General features: G+C 43.3%; 1 protein-coding gene across 5 annotated transcripts in view; it reads right to left on the bottom strand.

The window, feature by feature from the left end:
* The window catches only part of dnajc6 (DnaJ (Hsp40) homolog, subfamily C, member 6), a 72461-nt gene that overhangs the window by 43748 nt on the left and 7962 nt on the right, over positions 1–20751 (bottom strand). For 3 of the 5 annotated variants that reach the window (XM_041840083.2, XM_041840084.2, XM_041840085.2), the window contains exons 1-2: positions 14858–15077; positions 5600–5750 (exon numbers count right to left, since the gene is read on the bottom strand). In XM_041840083.2, coding sequence (XP_041696017.1) covers positions 5600–5750; positions 14858–15062 — 356 coding nt within the window. In that variant the 5' untranslated portion in view covers positions 15063–15077. Of the gene's footprint in view, positions 1–5599; positions 5751–14857; positions 15078–20751 lie in introns of those variants that run through there. The other 2 variants (XM_041840086.2, XM_041840087.2) reach the window with 2 other exon arrangements.

Raw genomic sequence — 20751 nt, 5'->3', positions numbered from 1 at the left:
TGGAGGCTCCTCAGAGGAAGAGGAGGACCATCCTCCTCAGTAAATTTCAGAAAAATAGAAATAGTGAAACATTAAAAAAGTTATCCTTTTTGGATGCAAATGAAGCCAATTCTGAACAGACGCACACGAGCGCGCGCACACACACAGACACACACAGAGAGAGAGGTATAGCGTTTTCTTTGGAGATTGCGTTGCAGTGGGGGAGAGAGAGAGAGAGAGAGAGAGAGAGAGAGAGAGAGAGAGAGAGAGAGAGCCTTTTAAACCAATACAACACTGACTGAGAACAGTACAGAACACAGCACTGCAAAGTCAGTCTGCCTGTCACAACTGCATTTGTTCTAGGGAACATCGTGTTGGGTGAAAGAAAACCTGTGTGGTTGATTGAAGGGTTTTTCTGTTTTTGAATTTTACCTCAATAATGACACAGAATCTTAATTAGACCTAGTGAAATGCTTACTTACAAGCCCTTAACCAACAATGCAGTTTTAAGAAAAATAAGAGTTAAGAAAATATTTATTAAATAAAATAAAAGAGCAACAATAAAATAACAATAACGAGGCTATATACAGGGGGTACCGGTACCAAATCAATGTGCAGGGGTACAGGTTAGTCGAGGTAATTGAGGTAATATGTACACGTAAGGTAGGGGTAAAGTCACTATGCATACAGTGAGGGAAAAAAGTATTTGATCCCCTGCTGATTTTTTACGTTTGCACACTGACAAAGAAATGATCAGTCTATAATTTTAATGGTAGGTTTATTTGAACAGTGAGAGACAGAATAACAACAACAAAAATCCAGAAAAACACATGTCAAAAGTGTTATAAATTGATTTGCATTTTATTGAGGGAAATAAGTATTTGACCCCTCTGCAAAACATGACTTAGTACTTGGTGGCAAAACCCTTGTTGGCAATCACAGAGGTCAGACGTTTCTTGTAGTTGGCCACCAGGTTTGCACACATCTCAGGAGGGATTTTGTCCCACTACTCTTTGCAGATCTTCTCCAAGTCATTAAGGTTTCGAGGCTGACGTTTGGCAACTCGAATCTTCAGCTCCCCTCCACAGATTTTCTATGGGATTAAGGTCTGGAGACTGGCTAGGCCACTCCAGGACCTTAATGTGCTTCTTCTTGAGCCACTCCTTTGTTGCCTTGGCCGTGTGTTTTGGGTCATTGTCATGCTGGAATACCCATCCACGACCCATTTTCAATGCCCTGGCTGAGGGAAGGAGGTTCTCACCCAAGATTTGACGGTACATGGCCCCGTCCATCGTCCCTTTGATGCGGTGAAGTTGTCCTGTCCCCTTAGCAGAAAAACACCCCCAAAGCATAATGTTTCCACCTCCATGTTTGACGGTGGGGATGGTGTTCTTGGGGTCATAGGCAGCATTCCTCCTCCTCCAAACACGGTGAGTTGAGTTGATGCCAAAGAGCTCAATTTTGGTCTCATCTGACCACAACACTTTCACCCAGTTCTCCTCTGAATCATTCAGATGTTCATTGGCAAACTTCAGACAGGCGTGTATATGTGCTTTCTCGAGCAGGGGGACCTTGCGGGCTCTGCAGGATTTCAGTCCTTCACGGCGTAGTGTGTTACCAATTGTTTTCTTGGTGACTATGGTCCCAGCTGCCTTGAGATCATTGACAAGATCCTCCCGTGTAGTTCTGGGCTGATTCCTCACCGTTCTCATGATCATTGCAACTCCACTAGGTGAGATCTTGCATGGAACCCCAGGCCGAGGGAGATTGACAGTTCTTTTGTGTTTCTTCCATTTGCGAATAATCGCACCAACTGTTGTCACCTTCTCACCAAGCTGCTTGGCGATGGTCTTGTAGCCCATTCCAGCCTTGTGTAGGTCTACAATCTTGTCCATGACATCCTTGGAGAGCTCTTTGGTCTTGGCCATGGTGGAGAGTTTGGAATCTGATTGATTGATTGCTTCTGTGGACAGGTGTCTTTTATACAGGTAACAAACTGAGATTAGGAGCACTCCCTTTAAGAGTGTGCTCCTAATCTCAGTTTGTTACCTGTATAGAAGACACCTGGGAGCCAGAAATCTTTCTGATTGAGAGGGGGTCAAATACTTATTTCCCTCATTAAAATGCAAATCAATTTATAACATTTTTGACATGCGTTTTTCTAGATTTTTTTGTTGTTATTCTGTCTCTCACTGTTCAAATAAAGCTACCATTAAAATGATAGACTGGTCATTTCTTTGTCAGTGGGCAAACGTACAAAATCAGCAGCACCGTAAATAAAGGGCAGGGGGTCAATGCAAATAGTCCAGGTAGCCATTTGATTAGCTGTTCAGCAGTCTTATGGCTTGGGGGTAGAAGCTGTTAAGAAGCCTTTTGGACCTAGACTTGGCGCTCCGGTACCGCTTGCCGTGTGGTAGCAGAGAAAACAGTCTATGACTAGGGTGGCTGGTGTCTTTGGCAATTTTTAGGGCCTTCCTCTGACACCGCCTGGTATAGAGGTCCTGGATGGCAGGAAGCTTGGCCCCAGTGATGTACCGGGCCGTACGGACTACCCTCTGTAGTGCCTTGCGGTTGGAGGCCGAGCAGTTGCCATACCAGGCGGTGATGCAACCAGTCAGGATGCTGTCGATGGTGCAGCTGTATAACTTTTTGAGGATCTGAGGACCCATGGCAAATCTTTTCAATCTCCTGAGGGGGAATAGTCGTTGTCGTGCCCTCTTCACGACTGTCTTGGTGTGTTTGACCATGATAGTTTGTTGATGATGTGGACACCAAGGAACTTGAAGCTCTCAACCTGCTCCACTACAGCCCCATCGATGAGAATAGGGGTGTGCTCGGCCCTCCATTTCCTGTAGTCCACGATCACCTATTGTCTTGATCACGTTGAGGTAGAGGTTGTTGTCCTGGCACCACACTGCCAAGTCTCTGACCTCCTTCCTATAGGCTGTCTCATCGTTGTCGGCGATCAGGCCTACCACCGTTGTGTCATCGGCAAACTTAATGATGGTGTTGGAGTCGTGCTTGGCCACGTCGTCATGGGTGAACAGGGAGTACAGGAGGGGACTAAGCACGCACCCCTGAGGGACCCCCGTGTTGAGGATCAGCGTGGCAGATGTGTTGTTGCCTACCCTTACCACATGGGGCGGCCCGTCAGGAAGTGTCTGAGTGTTGGAGTATGCCCCTGGCTAAAAAACTAGAAAATGGTGCAGTCTGGTTTGCTTTATGTAAGGAATTTGAAATGATTCATACTTTTACTTTTACTTATGATACTTAAGTATATTTTAGAAATTACATTTACTTTTGATACTTAAGTATATTTAAAAGTGGTATTTTACTGGGTGAGTTTCACTTTTACTTGAGTCATTTTCTATTAAGGTATCTTTACTTTTACTTATGTATGACAATTGGGAACTTTTTCCACCACTGGAAAGGATGGGAGAAGGGAGGAGAAAAGACGAGACTAGGCCAGAGACAAGCTTATCAGCAGAAAACTGTGATCGACATACTGAATCAATGTGCCCCAGCTCTGCCCCGTCCCTGCTCTGTGAACGACACTGTTCCAAAGGGTCCAGAGAGACGAGTGTGTGTGTGTATGTGTGTGTGTATGTGCGTGTGTGCATGCGGGTGTGTGTGGCAGGGTTAAAGAGAGAGTGTGTGGACAAGGCGTGGGTCTCGAGAGGCCTGCTCACTGTCTGACAGTACAGAGGCCCCTTTGTGTGTCCGCTGAAGACGCCTGCGCAGAAATACTCTCTCACAGGACCCAGCGGTGCCAGACTCGACAGCCTCTCTCCCTCATTCCTCTCCCCCTCCTGTTCTTCATCCCTCTACACCCCTTCTACTGTTCCTCCCCTTCTCCTCCTCCACTCATCTGTTTCCCCTCACACTCCCTTCAGGAAAGATCTAGTCAGCCTTTTCTATCAGCTATCTAATTGACTAATATTTCATCTCATATACAGATACAATTCAAAGAATACCTCTCAGTGTCTCACAGTGAAAAATGGCCAACCATTTCGGCAATATAGTCTAAAGTGTTATCTCATTGTTGCTGTAATGTAACTGTAGATCCATAGAGGTGTGTCGCTGTGTGTAAAACCATGTGTAATCAGCCCAGGCATTGTTACCCCATTCCATGTTTCACAGCTCAAGGAACCACAGCAACCAGGAATGACATGTAAATATCTCAGCTGGGTGATAACACAGTCTCCTCCTCTCACACTTCCATGCTAGAGCCCAGCAGGCACACTGAGAGAGCTACTAGGCCCAGTCTCAGAACGCTATACGGTAAGAAAGTGGCACTTCCTGGATCCTCGTTTTGTAGGCTAAGAACAAACCTCACATTTGCATCGTCAAAGTCATGAAAACACTGTAATTTAAGATATACTGTATATTAAAATGTATACGTGTTTCAGAGTGAATTCACCTACCATATGCCGGTTTTCAACTTATTTGACGGCCAAGAAGAAGCACAAAGCCGAAAAGTTACAACCGTTTCATTACAACTACACACATGAACTACAACTCCCACCAGCTGTATATGTCTCACTTTCGACAGCTTGCCGGTGAACATAAAATCTAGTTTTTTGCATTTTCAAAAAGTACTGGCTGGCAATGTTCCGTAAAGAAAACAGCATAATCTAATTTACCATCCTGTGAGTCAGTCTAGCATGGGAACCAGAACTGGGTCAGACAGATATTTCTGCCTTAGACAATAGACACAATTGCATGGACCCACATAAAAATATACTACAGTTTACTATAGAATACTAAAGTACTTACTATAGAATTCTGTAGTAAACTATAGAATACTATACTACACACTGTAGAATCCCTCGATCATGTGTAGTACTTAGTATCGAATTGTGTAGTATACTGCAGAATACTATAGTAAATACTTCAGCATTATCCAAACAAAAAAACCTTTAGTAGATACTACAGAAATATCTGCAAAAACACAACTGTCTGCAAAAACACAAAAAAATATATATACTAAATACTACAGTATTTAATTTGCATATAATCTGCCCATTTCACAATTTGTGCCACCCGTAAGTGAGAAACCTACATGCCAAGTATACGCCATATATCGTGTTCCCTATGGTTATAGAAAAGAGCAGAAGCTATGAACTCTCCGGTCAGAACTTTAGTAAACTTTAGTAAATACTACAGTAATGTCTGCAATAACACTACAGTATACTACAGTCCGCAAAAACACTACATTAATTACTATAGTATATACTACTCTCTTTTTTTTACTACATTATTTATACTATAGTACTCTGTAAATACTACAGTATGGAGTACATATCTGGAGATGGAGGACACGGACACACACTTAGTTCAGGTCTCCCTTGTAAAAGAGGTCTTCAGTCCGCAAAAACACTACAGTGAATACTATAGTATTCCTACCATAGTATACATTATAGTATGTTTTCATACGGGGAGGTTAGCTATAGCAGAGCTATTGGCAGGGGCAGGGGCATGTCAACTTACCCCAGCCAAGGAGCTCCAATGTGGGGCACAGTCACATCATATTCCCCTTGCCAGAGCCAGGGGATAGGTAGTCTTCTGGGGTCAGGAAAGGTATGAGGTAAGGGGGTGGGGGGTGGTTGTTGGGACTTACGTGGCCACCTGGTGCATGACTTTGGTGGAGGTGTCCTTTAGAGTGTCCTTCAGGTTATCCTTGAAGTTGCTGAAGAACTTGCCGGCTCCACCCTTCACCATGTCCAGCAGGCCTCCGCCATAGTTCGCGTCCATATCTGGAGATGGAGGACCTTTACAATTAAGAATTAAAGGAGAAACACACAGAAACACACTGAGAATGCAGACAGAGACGGACAGAGACGGACAGAGACGGACAGAGACGGACAGAGACAGACGGAGACGGACAGAGACAGACAGAGACAGACAGAGACAGACGGAGACAGACGGAGACCGACATGTAGATGTATGTAGAGACACACTATATGCAGCACAGCACAGACAAACAAATATAACAACATGGGCACAGAGACAACATGCAACATATACAATAACAAGCACACTAATTGGACTGATAAACTGTTAAAGAAAGAGAGAGAGAGAGAGAGAGAGAGAGAGAGAGAGAGAGAGAGAGAGAGAGAGAGAGAGAGAGAGAGAGAGAGAGAGAGAGAGAGAGAGAGAGATTATAAGTAACGCCCTTGCAGTGACAGCAACATGTGCACGAATCACGAGTTACCATGATGAGTCCTGTATAGACACTTTACTTTATGGCTCAACTAATTTCTGCCCCACCACTAATACTACCACCACCACTACTACTACCACCACCACTACCACCACTAATACTATCACCACTAATACTACTACTACCACCACCACCACCAATACTACCACCACCAATACTACTACTACCACCACCACTACCACCACTAATACTACCACCACCAATAATACTACTACTACCACCACCACCACCAACACCACCACTACCACCACTACCACCACTAATACTACCACCACCAATACTACCACTACCACCACCACCACCACTACTATCACCAAAACCACCACCACTACTACCACCACTAATACTACCACCACCACTACCACCACCCCCACCCCCACCACTAATACTACTACTACCACCACCACTACCACCACCACCACTACCACCACTAATACTACCACCACCAATACTACTACTACCACCACCACTACCACCACCACCACCACTACTATCACCAAAACCACCACCACTACTACCACCACTAATACTACCACTACCACCACTACCACCACTAATACTACCACCACCACTACCACCACTACTACCACCACCACTACCACCACCACCACTACCACTAGCACCACCACTACCACCACCACTACCACCACTACCACCACTACTACTACCACTACCACCACCACCACCACCACTACCACTACCACTACTACCACTACCACCACCACCACCACTACCACCACCACTACTACCACCACCACCACTACCACCACCAATACTACCACCACCACTACCACCACTACCACCACCACCACTACCACCACCACCACTACCACCACCACTACCACCACCACTACCACTACCACCACCACTACTACCACTACCACCATTACCACCACCACTACTACCACCACCACCACTACCACTACCACTACCACTACCACTACCACTACCACTACCACCACCACTACTACCACCACTACTACCACTACCACCACTACCACTACCATTATCACTACTTGCCAGCTACGCCCTCCACCATGTCCAGCAGCAGCCCTCCACCATTGTTGGCGTCCATATCTGGAGATGGAGGACACGGACACACACTTAGGTCAGATCTCCCTTGTAAAATAGGTTTCCTGATCTCACTGGGATTTCCTGGATAGATAAAGGTTATTAAATCAAAATAAAAACTACCACTACCACCATCACTACTATCACTAACACAAACCTCAGAGCCTCAACACACCCAGTGTTCCTCTATAGAAGGTCTTAGGGAGTAGTAATCAAGTGCTGTAGAGCTATGGTCTTTACAGAGCAATTTAAATCTAAGAGCTTATCAATCAAGCAAAGGACTGCTTCAAGTGGGTGATTAAGCCTGAGCAGGGGCTCCATTCTGGCATCTAGGAGGCACCTGAGTGTGCACTGACTGCATTCCTTTGACTTGATTTCAACACATTTAATAGAGTCTCAGAAGACAGGAAATCCATCATGATGGTAAAAGGGACATTTTGTGTGAATTGGAGGGCTGCCTTTATGTCCTAATACAAGTGTGTGTGTGTGTGTGTGTGTGTGTGTGTGTGTGTGTGTGTGTGTGTGTGTGTGTGTGTGTGTGTGTGATAATTGTGTGATAATTGTGTGGGGAAAACAGCCTTACCACACCACACAAATGCACACACACACACACACACACGCACACACACACACACACACACACACACACACACACACTCGGGGGAAATGGGGTAATCTATAGTTAGAGTGAGAGTGATAGCATCAAGCCTCTTTTCGAGACACAAGCACTCGAGACTGTCGACAGGATTCATACAGCAATCTCATTGGGAAATGCCACTGCTAACTGAGAGAGATTGCTAACCTTCTCCTACACACTGCTGATGCAGAAACATGTCTCTCCCTCTTCTCCTTCAACTCTAAATTCAGACTGTCAACACTCCTAAGAGGTGTCTGGTATCTGACAGGCAGAATTATTTCCAATTTCACCTGAATATGCTTGTGTTTAAAGCCAAGTTGAGTAAACGTAGCATTCTATATCCTAAATGATGGGTGTGATCTAATTCCTTGTCCTAAGGGTACGATCGAGTTCTAATTCCTAATTCTAAGGGTGTGATAAAGTTCTAATTCCTCATTCTAAGGGTGTGATCGAGTTCTAATTCCTCATTCTAAGGGTGTGATCGAGTTCTAATTCCTCATTCTAAGGGTGTGATCGAGTTCTAATTCCTAATTCTAAGGGTGTGATCGAGTTCTAATTCCTAATTCTAAGGGTGTGATAGAGTTCTAATTCTTAGTTCTAAGGGTGTGATAGAGTTCTAATTCTTAGTTCTAAGGGTGTGATGGTCTAACTCAGACACAAACACAGCATTAGAAGTCCCTCCTCCACAGCTGCAGTCATTAGTGAATGTAGAGTAATACATTTGCATGAGTGGAAATCTACAGATCACCCCTAGCCTACTGCACAACGATTCTCATCGGTTAGAACAATAATTCATTAAACTATATCTTAAAGTAACTGTCCAGTGTTCTATGAAATAAACTACATGACCAAAGTATATGGACACCTGCTCGTAGAACATCTCATTCCAAAATCATGCGCATTAATATGGAGTTGGTCCCCCTATTTCTGTATGGACCTTGCTTTGTGCACAGGGGCATTGTCATGCTGAAACAGGAAAGGGCCTTCCCCAAACTGTTGCCACAAAGTTGGAAGCACAGAATCGTCTAGAATGTCATTGTATGCTGTAATGTTAAGATTTCCCTTCATTGCAACTAAGGGGCCTAGCCCGAACCATGAACAACAGCTCCAGACCATTATTCCTCTTCCACCAAACTTTACAGTTGGCAGGTAGTGTTTTCCTGGCATCCGCCAAACCTAGATTAGTCCGTCGGACTGCCAGATGGTGAAGCGTGATTCATCACTCCAGAGAATGCGTTTCCACTACTCCAGAGTCCAATGGCGGCGAACTTTACACCACTCCAGCCGACGTTTGGCGTTGCACATGGTGATGTTAGGCTTGTGTGCGGCTGCTTGGCCATGGAAACCCATTTTATGAAGCTCCTGACGAACAGTTATTGTGCTGACGTTGCTTCCAGAGGCAGTTTGGAACTCGGTAGTGAGTGTTGCAACCGAGGACAGACAATTTTTATGGCCTACGCGTTTTAGCACTCGGTAGTCCCGTTCTGTGAGCTTGTTTGGCCTATCACTTTGCGGCTGAGCCGACATTCTAGACGATTCTGTGCTTCCAACTTTGTAGCAACAGTTTGGGGAAGGCCCGTTCCTGTTTCAGCATGACAATGCCCCCGTGCATAAAGCGAGGTCGACACAGAAATGGTTTGTCGAGATCGGTGTGGAAGAACTTGACTGGCCTGCACAGAGCCCTGACCTCAACCCCATTGAACACCTTTGGGATGAATTGCAACGCCGACAGTGCCCGACCTCACTAATGCTCTTGTGGCTGAATGGAAGGAAGTCCCCGCAACAATGTTCCAACCTCTAGTGGAAAGCCTTCCCAGAAGAGTGGAGGCTGTTATAGCAGCAAAGGGTGGACCAACTCCATATTAATGCCCATGATTTTGGAATGAGATGTTCGACGAGCAGGTATCCACATACTTTTGGTAATGTAGTGTTTACAAAATGAGATAAATACTTTTCCTTCGAAAATGTTTTTATTAAATATGTTAAAAGCAGCTTTTCTGTGTTGGAATGGTGTGGAATGGTGTGGGCGTATTCTGGTCATTAATAATATTAATGCGAATAGACTGCTCATTGGCCAGCTCAGCCAATGAGGCAGGATATAGGCAGGAAATAGCAAACATTTTTGAAACGGTCTGTTTGAGATACAAGTTTGAGGTGGGGGTTTTTCACAGTTTTTTCTCCAACTTATGTGTTAGCTACAAATACGAGTCAACAACATTATTTGGGTATGAGGTAACAGAATATGAACTGAAGTTTTCACTGGACAGTTACTTTAATACTAATTGTACCTCTTGGACATTATTTAGCACCCTCTTTCAGACTATGTGACCAGTCAGCTTGTCCCTCTTTTAAAGTCAGAGAGGTATCTAGAGGAATACTTCAAAGCCTCCACCACAGCCATCCCTTAGAGTTGGTTACTGCTCTCTGAACTCCGACCTCTCACTCTCCTCCCTTTCATCCCTCCACCCTCCCTACTCCAGTCAGGCACCTCTGATGTGAGAGAAAGGCCCAGTCAGAGAGCCACTGGCCCAGAAAGAGACTTGGCCCCGGTCAGAGATCAATACAAGCACAGTCTCAATGTGCCTCTCTCTCTCTCCTTCAACAGCCCCAACCTTTCTCCTTTATACCCTACATCCGGTGCAGGGTGAATGGGACAGACAGAGAGAGACAGAGAAACAGACAAAGAGACGCAGACAAACAGACAGACAGACAGAGCAGGTAGGCCTGTGTACTGCAGTAGCGACATGTGGGCCTCTTTATTATAGAGGCTCTGTCGTAGCCGGCCGCGACCGGGAGACCCATGGGGCGGCGCACAATTGGCAGAGCGTCGTCCAGAGTAGGGGAGGGAATGGCCGGCAGGGATGTAGCTCAGTTGGTAGAGCATGGCGTTTGCAACGCCAGGGTTGTGGGTTCGATTCCCACGGGGGGCCAGTATAAAAATAATGTATGCACTCTCTAACTGTAAGTCGCTCTGGATAAGAGCGTCTGCTAAATGACTAAAATGTCAATGTAAATGTAAGACAAGAGTCTATGATTCATCTGTCTGGACGGGACAGGCTGCTTGGCATCAATACTGACTATGTGGGACATTAACACCCACAAAACATGATTGATATAGCAGCAGATATGCACCACACTACTATGTTCCCCTTCATTTAAAGGAAAACTCCACCCCAAAACTATATTTTGCCATTTGTTTCATTAGTCCATTGTTGACATAGTCCCAAAATGTTTTGCTTGTCAGCAATCAAGTTTCCAAGATATGTAACTTTCAAAATACAGAAATCATCCCTGTATGATGCACAATTTTCCTTTAAGACTTGAATATTCACAGCGGACTGCAGTGACGGGATCCAGCCATCTATTATTCACTTCATGTCAACAAAACAGCTCTACTGTAAGAGCGCTGCCCTGGAGTTGGGGAGATGGGGAAGTTGGCATTTTCAATGTGAAATTTCTCACATAATAGACATTTTCTGATGCCAAGCTGATGGTGCGCTGATGGTGCCTGGTGTTCTCACCAATCCCTTTCAAACACCCTGGAGATTTACAGGACATAGACCAGGGGTAGTCAACCCGGTCCTGGACTGCTGCACCACTTTGTGTGTTTGATTTAACCGACCTGGAAGACCAGGTGTGTTGAATTTAGTCAGTTGGTCAGTGAGTCGTTCAGTCTGCCTGTGTGCTGGCTTGCCTGCCAAACACAACTGACCAGATGGAGATGGTAGTCTGCAGAGCTCTGATGTTTACTGAGCAAAACTGCACAGGCACAGAGAGAAGCAGAGGGGGCAGGAGATACAGACCCCATACAGCCAGCCAGCTAGCCCAGGCAGACTCACCTGACACTCAGCTATCTCAGAGGGCTATGTCCTCCTCTCCCTCCTCCCCTCTCCCCCCTTCTCTCTCTCCCCTCCCCTCCCCTCCCCTTCCCTATGCATCCTACACTTCCCTCAGCTCAGATAGACCCAGTCCCTAAGGCCAGGTCTTTCAGTGCACTGCAGTGTGCTGTAGATGTATCCAACCTGGTCTCAGAGCATTTCGTATTATTCTGTACATAAATCCGAGACACTCCATTTAGTATGATATGTTACGTTTTATATGGTTACATAAGACAGCTGGTTACTTAAGGCAAAAACAAAAGGAGGGTGGGCGTATAACGCAAACGTCTAGAAACCCAAAGGTTGAGAGTTCATATCTCATCACGGACAACTTTAGCATTTTAGCTAATTAGCAACTTTTCAACTACTTACTATTTTTTAGCTACTTTGCACCTACTAAGCATGTTAGCTAACCTTTCCCCAAACCCTAACCTTAACCCTTTTAGCTAACCCTTCACCTAACCCTAACCTTAACCCTTTTAGCTAACCCTTCCCATAACCCTAACCTTAACCCTTTTAGCTAACCCTTTCCCTAACCCTAACCTTAACCCTTTTAGCTAACCCTTCCCCTAACCTTAACCCTTTTAGCTAACCCTTCCCCTAACCATAACCTTAACCCTTTTAGCTAACCCTTCCCCTAACCTTAACTCTTTAACCTAACTCCAAGATAGCTAAACCCTTTTCTTAAACTCAGGGCAGTGAGAGAAAAAGCTCATGAAAGCAATTGAACATGTTTAATTCACTCACAAACTTCATCTGAAATGTTCAGTATTTATAATTTTAAACCCAAGAACATGTTTTAGAACAGTAATCTCAGTAATAAATACGCTAACATGATTGCTATTGCTAGCTAGATAGCTAGCTAAAACGGTTGCCTAGCAACATACATCTTAAGAAGATTTGTAAGAAGATATTTGAGAAGTTCGTAAGAAAATCATTAAATCTTAAGATATTGTTGAGGAATTGCACTTACAAACTATTTTATGAACTTCATATTTTTTTTCTTAAGAATCTTCTTACATTTTTGCATAAGAAGTGTTTTGTGAATCTGGGCCCTGGTTGATATATCCCTGTTCACAACACTACCACCCACTCACTGACAATGAACTGTGGCCTTTTAACTCTCCAATGGCCACATGACATATAGGCAACTGTATGCAGGAAATTCCCTTCATACAATTCTTCAAAAGGAACAATGAAGGATAGAGCGTATTATTGGGTTAGTGTTAGTTTTTATGCCATGTTAGCTATTGTCAAGCTGTCTATTACTGTCACTGTTAATCAAGTCTTAGGGCTACACCACAGCAGGGTGATTGATAGGGACTATGTAGATGGTCTAATGTGTGCATGTTCAATTACATTAATTTCAGTTTTATTAAAATATAGGTAGCTTAATAAAAGTCTGCAACATTCAGCATTTATTTTAGCCTAGTAGTGAACGCTAAAATAGACATAATGATGTTATTTCAACACAAAATAAACTGCTATAATGAGATCAGCTATACTCACACAAAATAAATTGCTATGATGAGATCAGCTCTACTCACACAATATGAACTGCTATAATGAGATCAGCTCTACTCACACAAAATAAACTGCTATGATGAGATCAGCTCTACTCACACAAAATAAACTGCTATGATGAGATCAGCTCTACTCACACAAAATAAACTGCTATGATGAGATCAGCTCTACTCACACAAAATAAACTGCTATGATGAGATCAGCTCTACTCACACAAAATAAACTGCTATGATGAGATCAGCTCTACTCACACAAAATAATCTGCTATGATGAGATCAGCTCTACTCACACAAAATAAACTGCTATGATGAGATCAGCTCTACTCACACAAAATAAACTGCTATGATGAGATCAGCTCTACTCACACAAAATAAACTGCTCTGATGAGATCAGCTCTACTCACACAAAATAAACGGATATAATGAGATCAGCTCTACTCACACAAAATAAACTGCTATGATGAGATCAGCTCTACTCACACAAAATAAACTGCTATGATGAGATCAGCTCTACTCACACAAAATAAACTGCTATGATGAGATCAGCTCTACTCACACAAAATAATCTGCTATGATGAGATCAGCTCTACTCACACAAAATAAACTGCTCTGATGAGATCAGCTCTACTCACACAAAATAAACTGATATAATGAGATCAGCTCTACTCACACAAAATAAACTGCTATGATGAGATCAGCTCTACTCACACAAAATAAACTGCTATGATGAGATCAGCTCTACTCACACAAAATAAACTGCTATGATGAGATCAGCTCTACTCACACAAAATAATCTGCTATGATGAGATCAGCTCTACTCACACAAAATAAACTGCTATGATGAGATCAGCTCTACTCACATAAAATAAACTGCTATGATGAGATCAGCTCTACTCACACAAAATAATCTGCTATGATGAGATCAGCTCTACTCACACAAAATAAACTGCTATGATGAGATCAGCTCTACTCACACAAAATAAACTGCTATGATGAGATCAGCTCTACTCACACAAAATAAACTGCTCTGATGAGATCAGCTCTACTCACACAAAATAAACTGATATAATGAGATCAGCTCTACTCACACAAAATAAACTGCTATGATGAGATCAGCTCTACTCACACAAAATAAACTGCTATGATGAGATCAGCTCTACTCACACAAAATAAACTGCTATGATGAGATCAGCTCTACTCACACAAAATAATCTGCTATGATGAGATCAGCTCTACTCACACAAAATAAACTGCTATGATGAGATCAGCTCTACTCACACAAAATAAAAGCTAAACAAAATAGGCTACAATATAAGGAGACACCACGATTACATGATGCAATGCACGGAAACACTAAGACAGAAATGTCTAGATAATCTATGTTAACCTATTTACACTGATATTATTCCAATGAAATATATTTCAGGGAGTATCACACAGCGAGAGGCGTGCTCTACCTCGCATGCAACAGATCCGCATTATCCCCAGCTTGGCCTTGCTTGCTGTGCGTGAGCCACACTGCCTCCCATGGCGAGCCGCCGCTTACCTGAGCTGTCCATGGTGCTGCAGTCGTTCTCCCACAGTGGGCCTGCCTTCGGTCCTCCTAGGGTTGCTGCTGATACCAAGCCTCCGCCGATTCCGCTGCGTCTCCCTCCTCCGTTATTGACGCCTCCGCTGCTATCGACCAACTGTAAAGATTCATAGCCATCGTAACTGCAGGGCTTTTTCTTATAGCCACCCAGCAGGCTCATCTCATGAGCTCTGCGTCGTGGATTTGAGAATTACATTTAAAAAACAACTACTGAATGGCGTGAATGCACATATTCCGGACAATAAATCTCAGATATCTGCTTAGAAATCATCCACCAGAAATGCGTTAGTAGTTCCAGCACCGTCTCCCCCTGTTTTCTTTTCTCCGGGATATCAAGAGCAGGACGCTGTCATCAGGACCGTATTTACTACACTGCACATCGAAGGTTGCTCTGGCTGCCAGTCCCAGTTGAGTTAATGGCTTTCTGCTGGCTCCAAGCCAATCCTGACAATACCATGCCGGCAGTAGGTGACTAAAGGATCGCCTGATCTCCTGTTTCGTGGTTATTTATTTACAAAGCAGTAATATTTGTCCGAAAATAGACATTCATGTTGAATAGGCTGATTTGATGATAGACAACTGGATATCCTACATAGGATTATTTACTATTCTATTCTGTTCTATACGAAAATATTCACAAATCTATTTCTAATAACATATTTTAACAGCCTACAGTAGTTAACAAAATATCTTCATATGCTCATAATTAATTATAAGGGTTAAATCAACAATACAAACCATTTCAGTTTCTTAGAAGCTACATAGGCAACAGTCTCCATTGCTAATAGGCTATAATTCAAGCCATGTATGGGCCTGCTGTAGGCTCTACAGTATAGCTCCTCCACGGGAGGATAATAAAGGAATTAAAGTGCTGAAGTCTTTTAGTCAGCACTGTAGGACAGCATAGTGCTTTGTCAGGGAGGGGGAGCACTTCAGTCAGTTGATAACTAAAGATCTAGACTCTCCCCCTAGCCTCCACAAAAGGAGAACCCCACCCCAGCCCTCACAAAAAGAGATCCCACAAATGGCACCATATTGCCCATAGACCTCTGGTCAAAATGGCCCATGGTCAAAAGCAGTGGCGTAAAGTACTTAAGCAAAAATACTTTAAAGTACTACTAAAGTAGTTTTTTTTGGGTATCTTTACTCTACTATTTATATTTCTTGATAACTTTTACTTTTACTTCATTACATTCCTAAAGAAAATATGTACTTTTTACTCCATACATTTTCCCTGACACACAAAAGTACTCATTACTTTTCGAATGCTCATGCAGGACAGCAATATCGTCCAATTCACACATCTATCAATATAACGCGTTGTCATCCCTACTGCCGCTGATCTGGCGGACTCACTAAACACAAATATTGCGTTTGTAAATTATGTCTGAGTGTTGGAGTGTGTGCCTCGCTGTCCGTAAATAAAAATAACTAGAGAATTGTGTCGTCTGGTTTGCTTAATATGTGACTCGTTTCAAACTTGTATGCCATCTGTAAATACGAATAAAATTGTTAAATTACGAGCCTAGTTGGTTTAGCCATGGAAAAAGACAGCAACTTTCCCGCTAGCCATGATTGGCTGAGATAATGAGCGGGCTAGACATGCCAAGAGATGAGTTCGGATTGGTCTGCCATGTAGCACGCTTCTGTCTATAATATGAGCTGGTCAGTATGTGTAGGTCATCGTTTCTAATGCGGCTTTTTTTAAAGATATCACGTAGTAGAACTGCATAAGTGTTGCTCTCCACTTTCTGGAGGACCCAGTTTTGAAATCAGTGGAATTAGAGTATGATAGCTAAGGAGATGGAAATATTCTGGTTTTTGATTGCAAATATGCAAACAGAGTTCGAAAAGAGAACACCGAAGGCTCTGGATTACATCTTCAAACTAAGGGCAACCATGGCATCCGTGACAGAGAGGGAGAAGCGTCCATCCATGTATATAAGTAAGAGAGTCTAGCTAGCTACATTTTCAGATATTACACATTTCTAATTTTGTCAGAAAGTCATTTTCATTTCAAGTTAAAATGTACTGTTAGCTAGCTAGCTAATGTTAGCTGGCTGGCTAGCTAGCTAACATTACGTGTATGATCTGTATAGTAATATTATTTGTATCTCAGAGCCATTTGCATTGCTAGTTATAGCCTAACGTTAGCTAGCTAACATTGAACCTGGTTGGTTAGCTACCTGCAGATTCATGCAGGGTAGTAACGTTATGAGTTTGGATTATGGTTAATTGTTTAGCTAGCTAGCTACATGTCTAAACAAAAGACTCCACTATGCAAGTAACTATTTTAATAGAATGTTTATGATGTCACTGCGACAACTGTTGATAGACGTAGCTGGTAAATTCGCTCTGGCTATCTACTCCGATTTCAGAGCACTCTCGTCTGAGTGTGCCAGAGCGCAGAATAACTGACGAATTTACGAACGCTCAACACCCGTTGAATATGGCCGGTGTCAGTAAACGTTGGGGAAAAAAGCTTTATTAAATTGTTGCCAGCAGCACAGTTGCAGTCACCAATGCTCTGGATAACATAAAAACAGCCTAACCAGCTCTGCTAGGGCGAGTAAAATGGTCAGAGTGAGCTGTTCTCTCATTTGTGTCTGGAAGTAGCTAGCAAGCTAGCCAACATTAGCCAGTTAGCTTGGGTGCTTGACTCTGTTGTTAGGTCAGAACGCTCAGATCAACCCTACTTTTCGGCCAGAGCGTCCAGTGTGTGCTCCGAATTCACGAAGGGCCAATCTGACAACGCTCTGAGTTTACGAACACCCAGAGCACACTCTGGCACGAAGTGTGGACAAATTCGTTGTTTTATTGAAAGCGTACAGCCAAATTAGCTATTTTTGTCAAAAGTACATTTGAGATTATTTTATATCATTATTTTATGTAGCCGACTGCCACAGCAGCGGAGATGGGTAACAACTGCACATGTGCGCTCTCTGGGAATCGCTGCTACGTAGAAACTGCACTTTAGACCCTTCACATATGCACGTTTTTTTCGGCTGAGAAGTGAAAACATTGTTACACATTAGTTATACAAAGTAAACAACAACCTACAAATATGTCTGACGGCGAAATACTCGCGAGTGATGAAGAAAACTACTAGAGGGGCGCCGATGGTCTCGTTGTGATTTGAACCTGAGTATTCAGATTAAGAATTTAGGCAAATTGAGCTTCAGATGGCCGCCGCCCTCTAGCTACCGAAGCTGCAGCAATAGCTGGACCACAGCCCCAACCCAACCCCAGGATCAACACAGACTGGTGGTGTAGTTGGAATGTTTGTGCTGCAGAGAATTCGAATATGTGACTACATTTATTACAAAAATGGAGGAACGTAATGATGATGAGGAGCAGTTAGTTTGCTTTTGCGACCAAGGGGATTTTGCTGCACATTTTTCCATATTCCAAAAACGAATTGGAAACTCATCCCTGTTTCACCTGGGCCAAATGGACAGTTATCTAACAAGTAAGTAGCAACTTTACTTTATTGAATGATCGCTTATGATAAACCTCTATGAGCGGAACTGTTAGTGGGTTTATGTTTTCACATTAGCCCAAAACACTATATAGCCTATGTTTATTTAGCACAATGTTTTGGGGGTATTCTATTCTGCAATGAAAGGTGACTCAATGTCTATTGTCTCTCAACCCCCCCCCCCCCCCTGTCATAAATACATATGGCACATATGCTAACCTGTAGAGTACCTAGGTCTCTATGTCTACATGATATGATGCAATAAGAACACCGCGAACTTAAAGAATAAGGCTAGGCTACATACCTCCGCGCGCTTGCTTTGTCACTTTGTCTTCTCAAACGCGCCTTTGTATTTTGGCACTGCTCCAGACCCAGTCCATGGACATACAGTAGCAACAGCTGTATCTTAGCTTCCTTCGGTTTTCTGTCCCATTAATTTCAGTTTGCATATCTCGTTCCTATGCATCGTCGCTGAAGTGCTTGCTACACATACGCAGCAATGCAAGTTTGGCTGCAGGAGTATTTACATCGTATTTACTCATTCCAAATGCTACTAAAACTAACCATCTTCTGCATCTCTCCATATCTTTTATCTGAAAACTGTGACATTTGGTGGCTTCTTCCCTTTATTTCCTGTATAAAGTGCAGCCAGGAACCGAACACCAGCTTGCTCTTGCTGACATCTCTTTTTCTACTTTGCGTACCTATCAGCGAAATGCCTAACTATATCAACTTTACCTGCGATAGGCCTAACTATATCAACTTTACTGTCAAAAGGGGTGATGTGTACGCGGCAGTGAAGTCAGGCGCAGGACACAGAGAAACAGGATGACTACTTTACTTAAAGTTAACACGCACAAACAAAAGTCTCCACAACACTGGAGGAGTAACACACTCTGTGCGTAAAAGGCGAACTAGGTATGCCGAACATCAACAAGACAAAAAGACAATAACACACAAAGGCCAAACGTAAAACAAGGGAACTTATATGTTACACAATCAACACAAAATAAGCAACAGGTGTACAAACTAGACAACACAAGACAAACACCGAAAACATCGATCGGCAGTAGCTAGTACTCCGGGGACGACGAACGCCGAAGCCTGCCCGAACAAGGAGGAGGAGCAGCCTCGGCGGAATCCGTGACATTTACCTGCGATATGCCTAACTATATCAACTTTACCTGCGATATGCCTAACTATATCAACTTTAGCTGCGATATGCCTAACTATATCAACTTTACCTGCGATATGCCTACCTATATCAACTTTACCTGCGATATGCCTAACTATATCAACTTTACCTGCGATATGCCTAACTATATCAACTTTACCTGCGATATGCCTAACTATATCAACTTTACCTGCGATATACCTAACTATATCAACTTTACCTGCGATATGCCTAACTATATCAACTTTACTGTCACGCCCTGACTCTGAGGACTTGTATTTGTTGAGTCAGGGTGTGTATTTTCCTGTGTTGATTTCTATGTTTTAGATCTAGCATGTGCAGATCTATGTTGGCCGGGGTGGTTCCCAATCAGAGGCAGCTGTAGCTCGTTGTCTCTGATTGGGGACCATACTTAGGTAGCCTGTTGGCACTAGTGGGTTGTGGGATCTTGTTCCGTGTAAGGTATGTTGTTTGTATGCTACCTTGGACTTCACGTTTCGTTTATTGTTTTGTCGTGTGTTTAGCCGTAAATAAATGTGAATGCATATCACGCTGCGCCTTGGTCCTTCTCGTTCATGAACGATCGTGACATTTACCTGCAATATGCCTAACTATATCAACTTTCGCACCAGCTCCTTCTCCTACCAAAAAAACTTGAATCTGTGACATCAAGGGCATATCGTGATATATAAGGGCATATCGTGATGTTGCTACGTAGCAGGGTCTCCCCCCATCTCTGCTGCTCTGGCAGTCGGCTACATAAAATAATGATATAAAATCATCTCAAATGTTTTAGGTGGAAAAGTATACATTTCCTGACTCAAAACCGATAGTACTTTTGACAAAAATAGCTAATTCGGCCATACGCTTTCAATAAAACAACGAATTTGTCCACACTTTGCTGATTTCTGAATCATGAATTCACTGGCAACGGAGCAGAGTGAGGCCTGCATCCAGCAACGTCACAAGTCACGTGACCCGTTTTTGCAGCTGTTTCAGTACAGCACTACAGGGAGAGAGAGGAAAAGAGGGCAAACTCCACTGAACTAGTTTCAATGTATGGAATCACTTGGGAGTTTCTGGATTTTGGGTAAACTTCTCCTTTAAGTACATTTAACACCAGATTCTTTTAGACGTTTACTCAAGTAGTACTTTACTGGGCGACTTTCACTTTTACTTCATTTTCTATTAAGGTAT

The sequence above is a fragment of the Coregonus clupeaformis genome, chromosome 20, assembly GCF_020615455.1.
Source record: "Coregonus clupeaformis isolate EN_2021a chromosome 20, ASM2061545v1, whole genome shotgun sequence".
NCBI lineage: Eukaryota > Metazoa > Chordata > Actinopteri > Salmoniformes > Salmonidae > Coregonus > Coregonus clupeaformis.
Note: the sequence above shows the minus strand (reverse complement) of the source record. Positions and strands in the feature narration are given on the sequence as shown.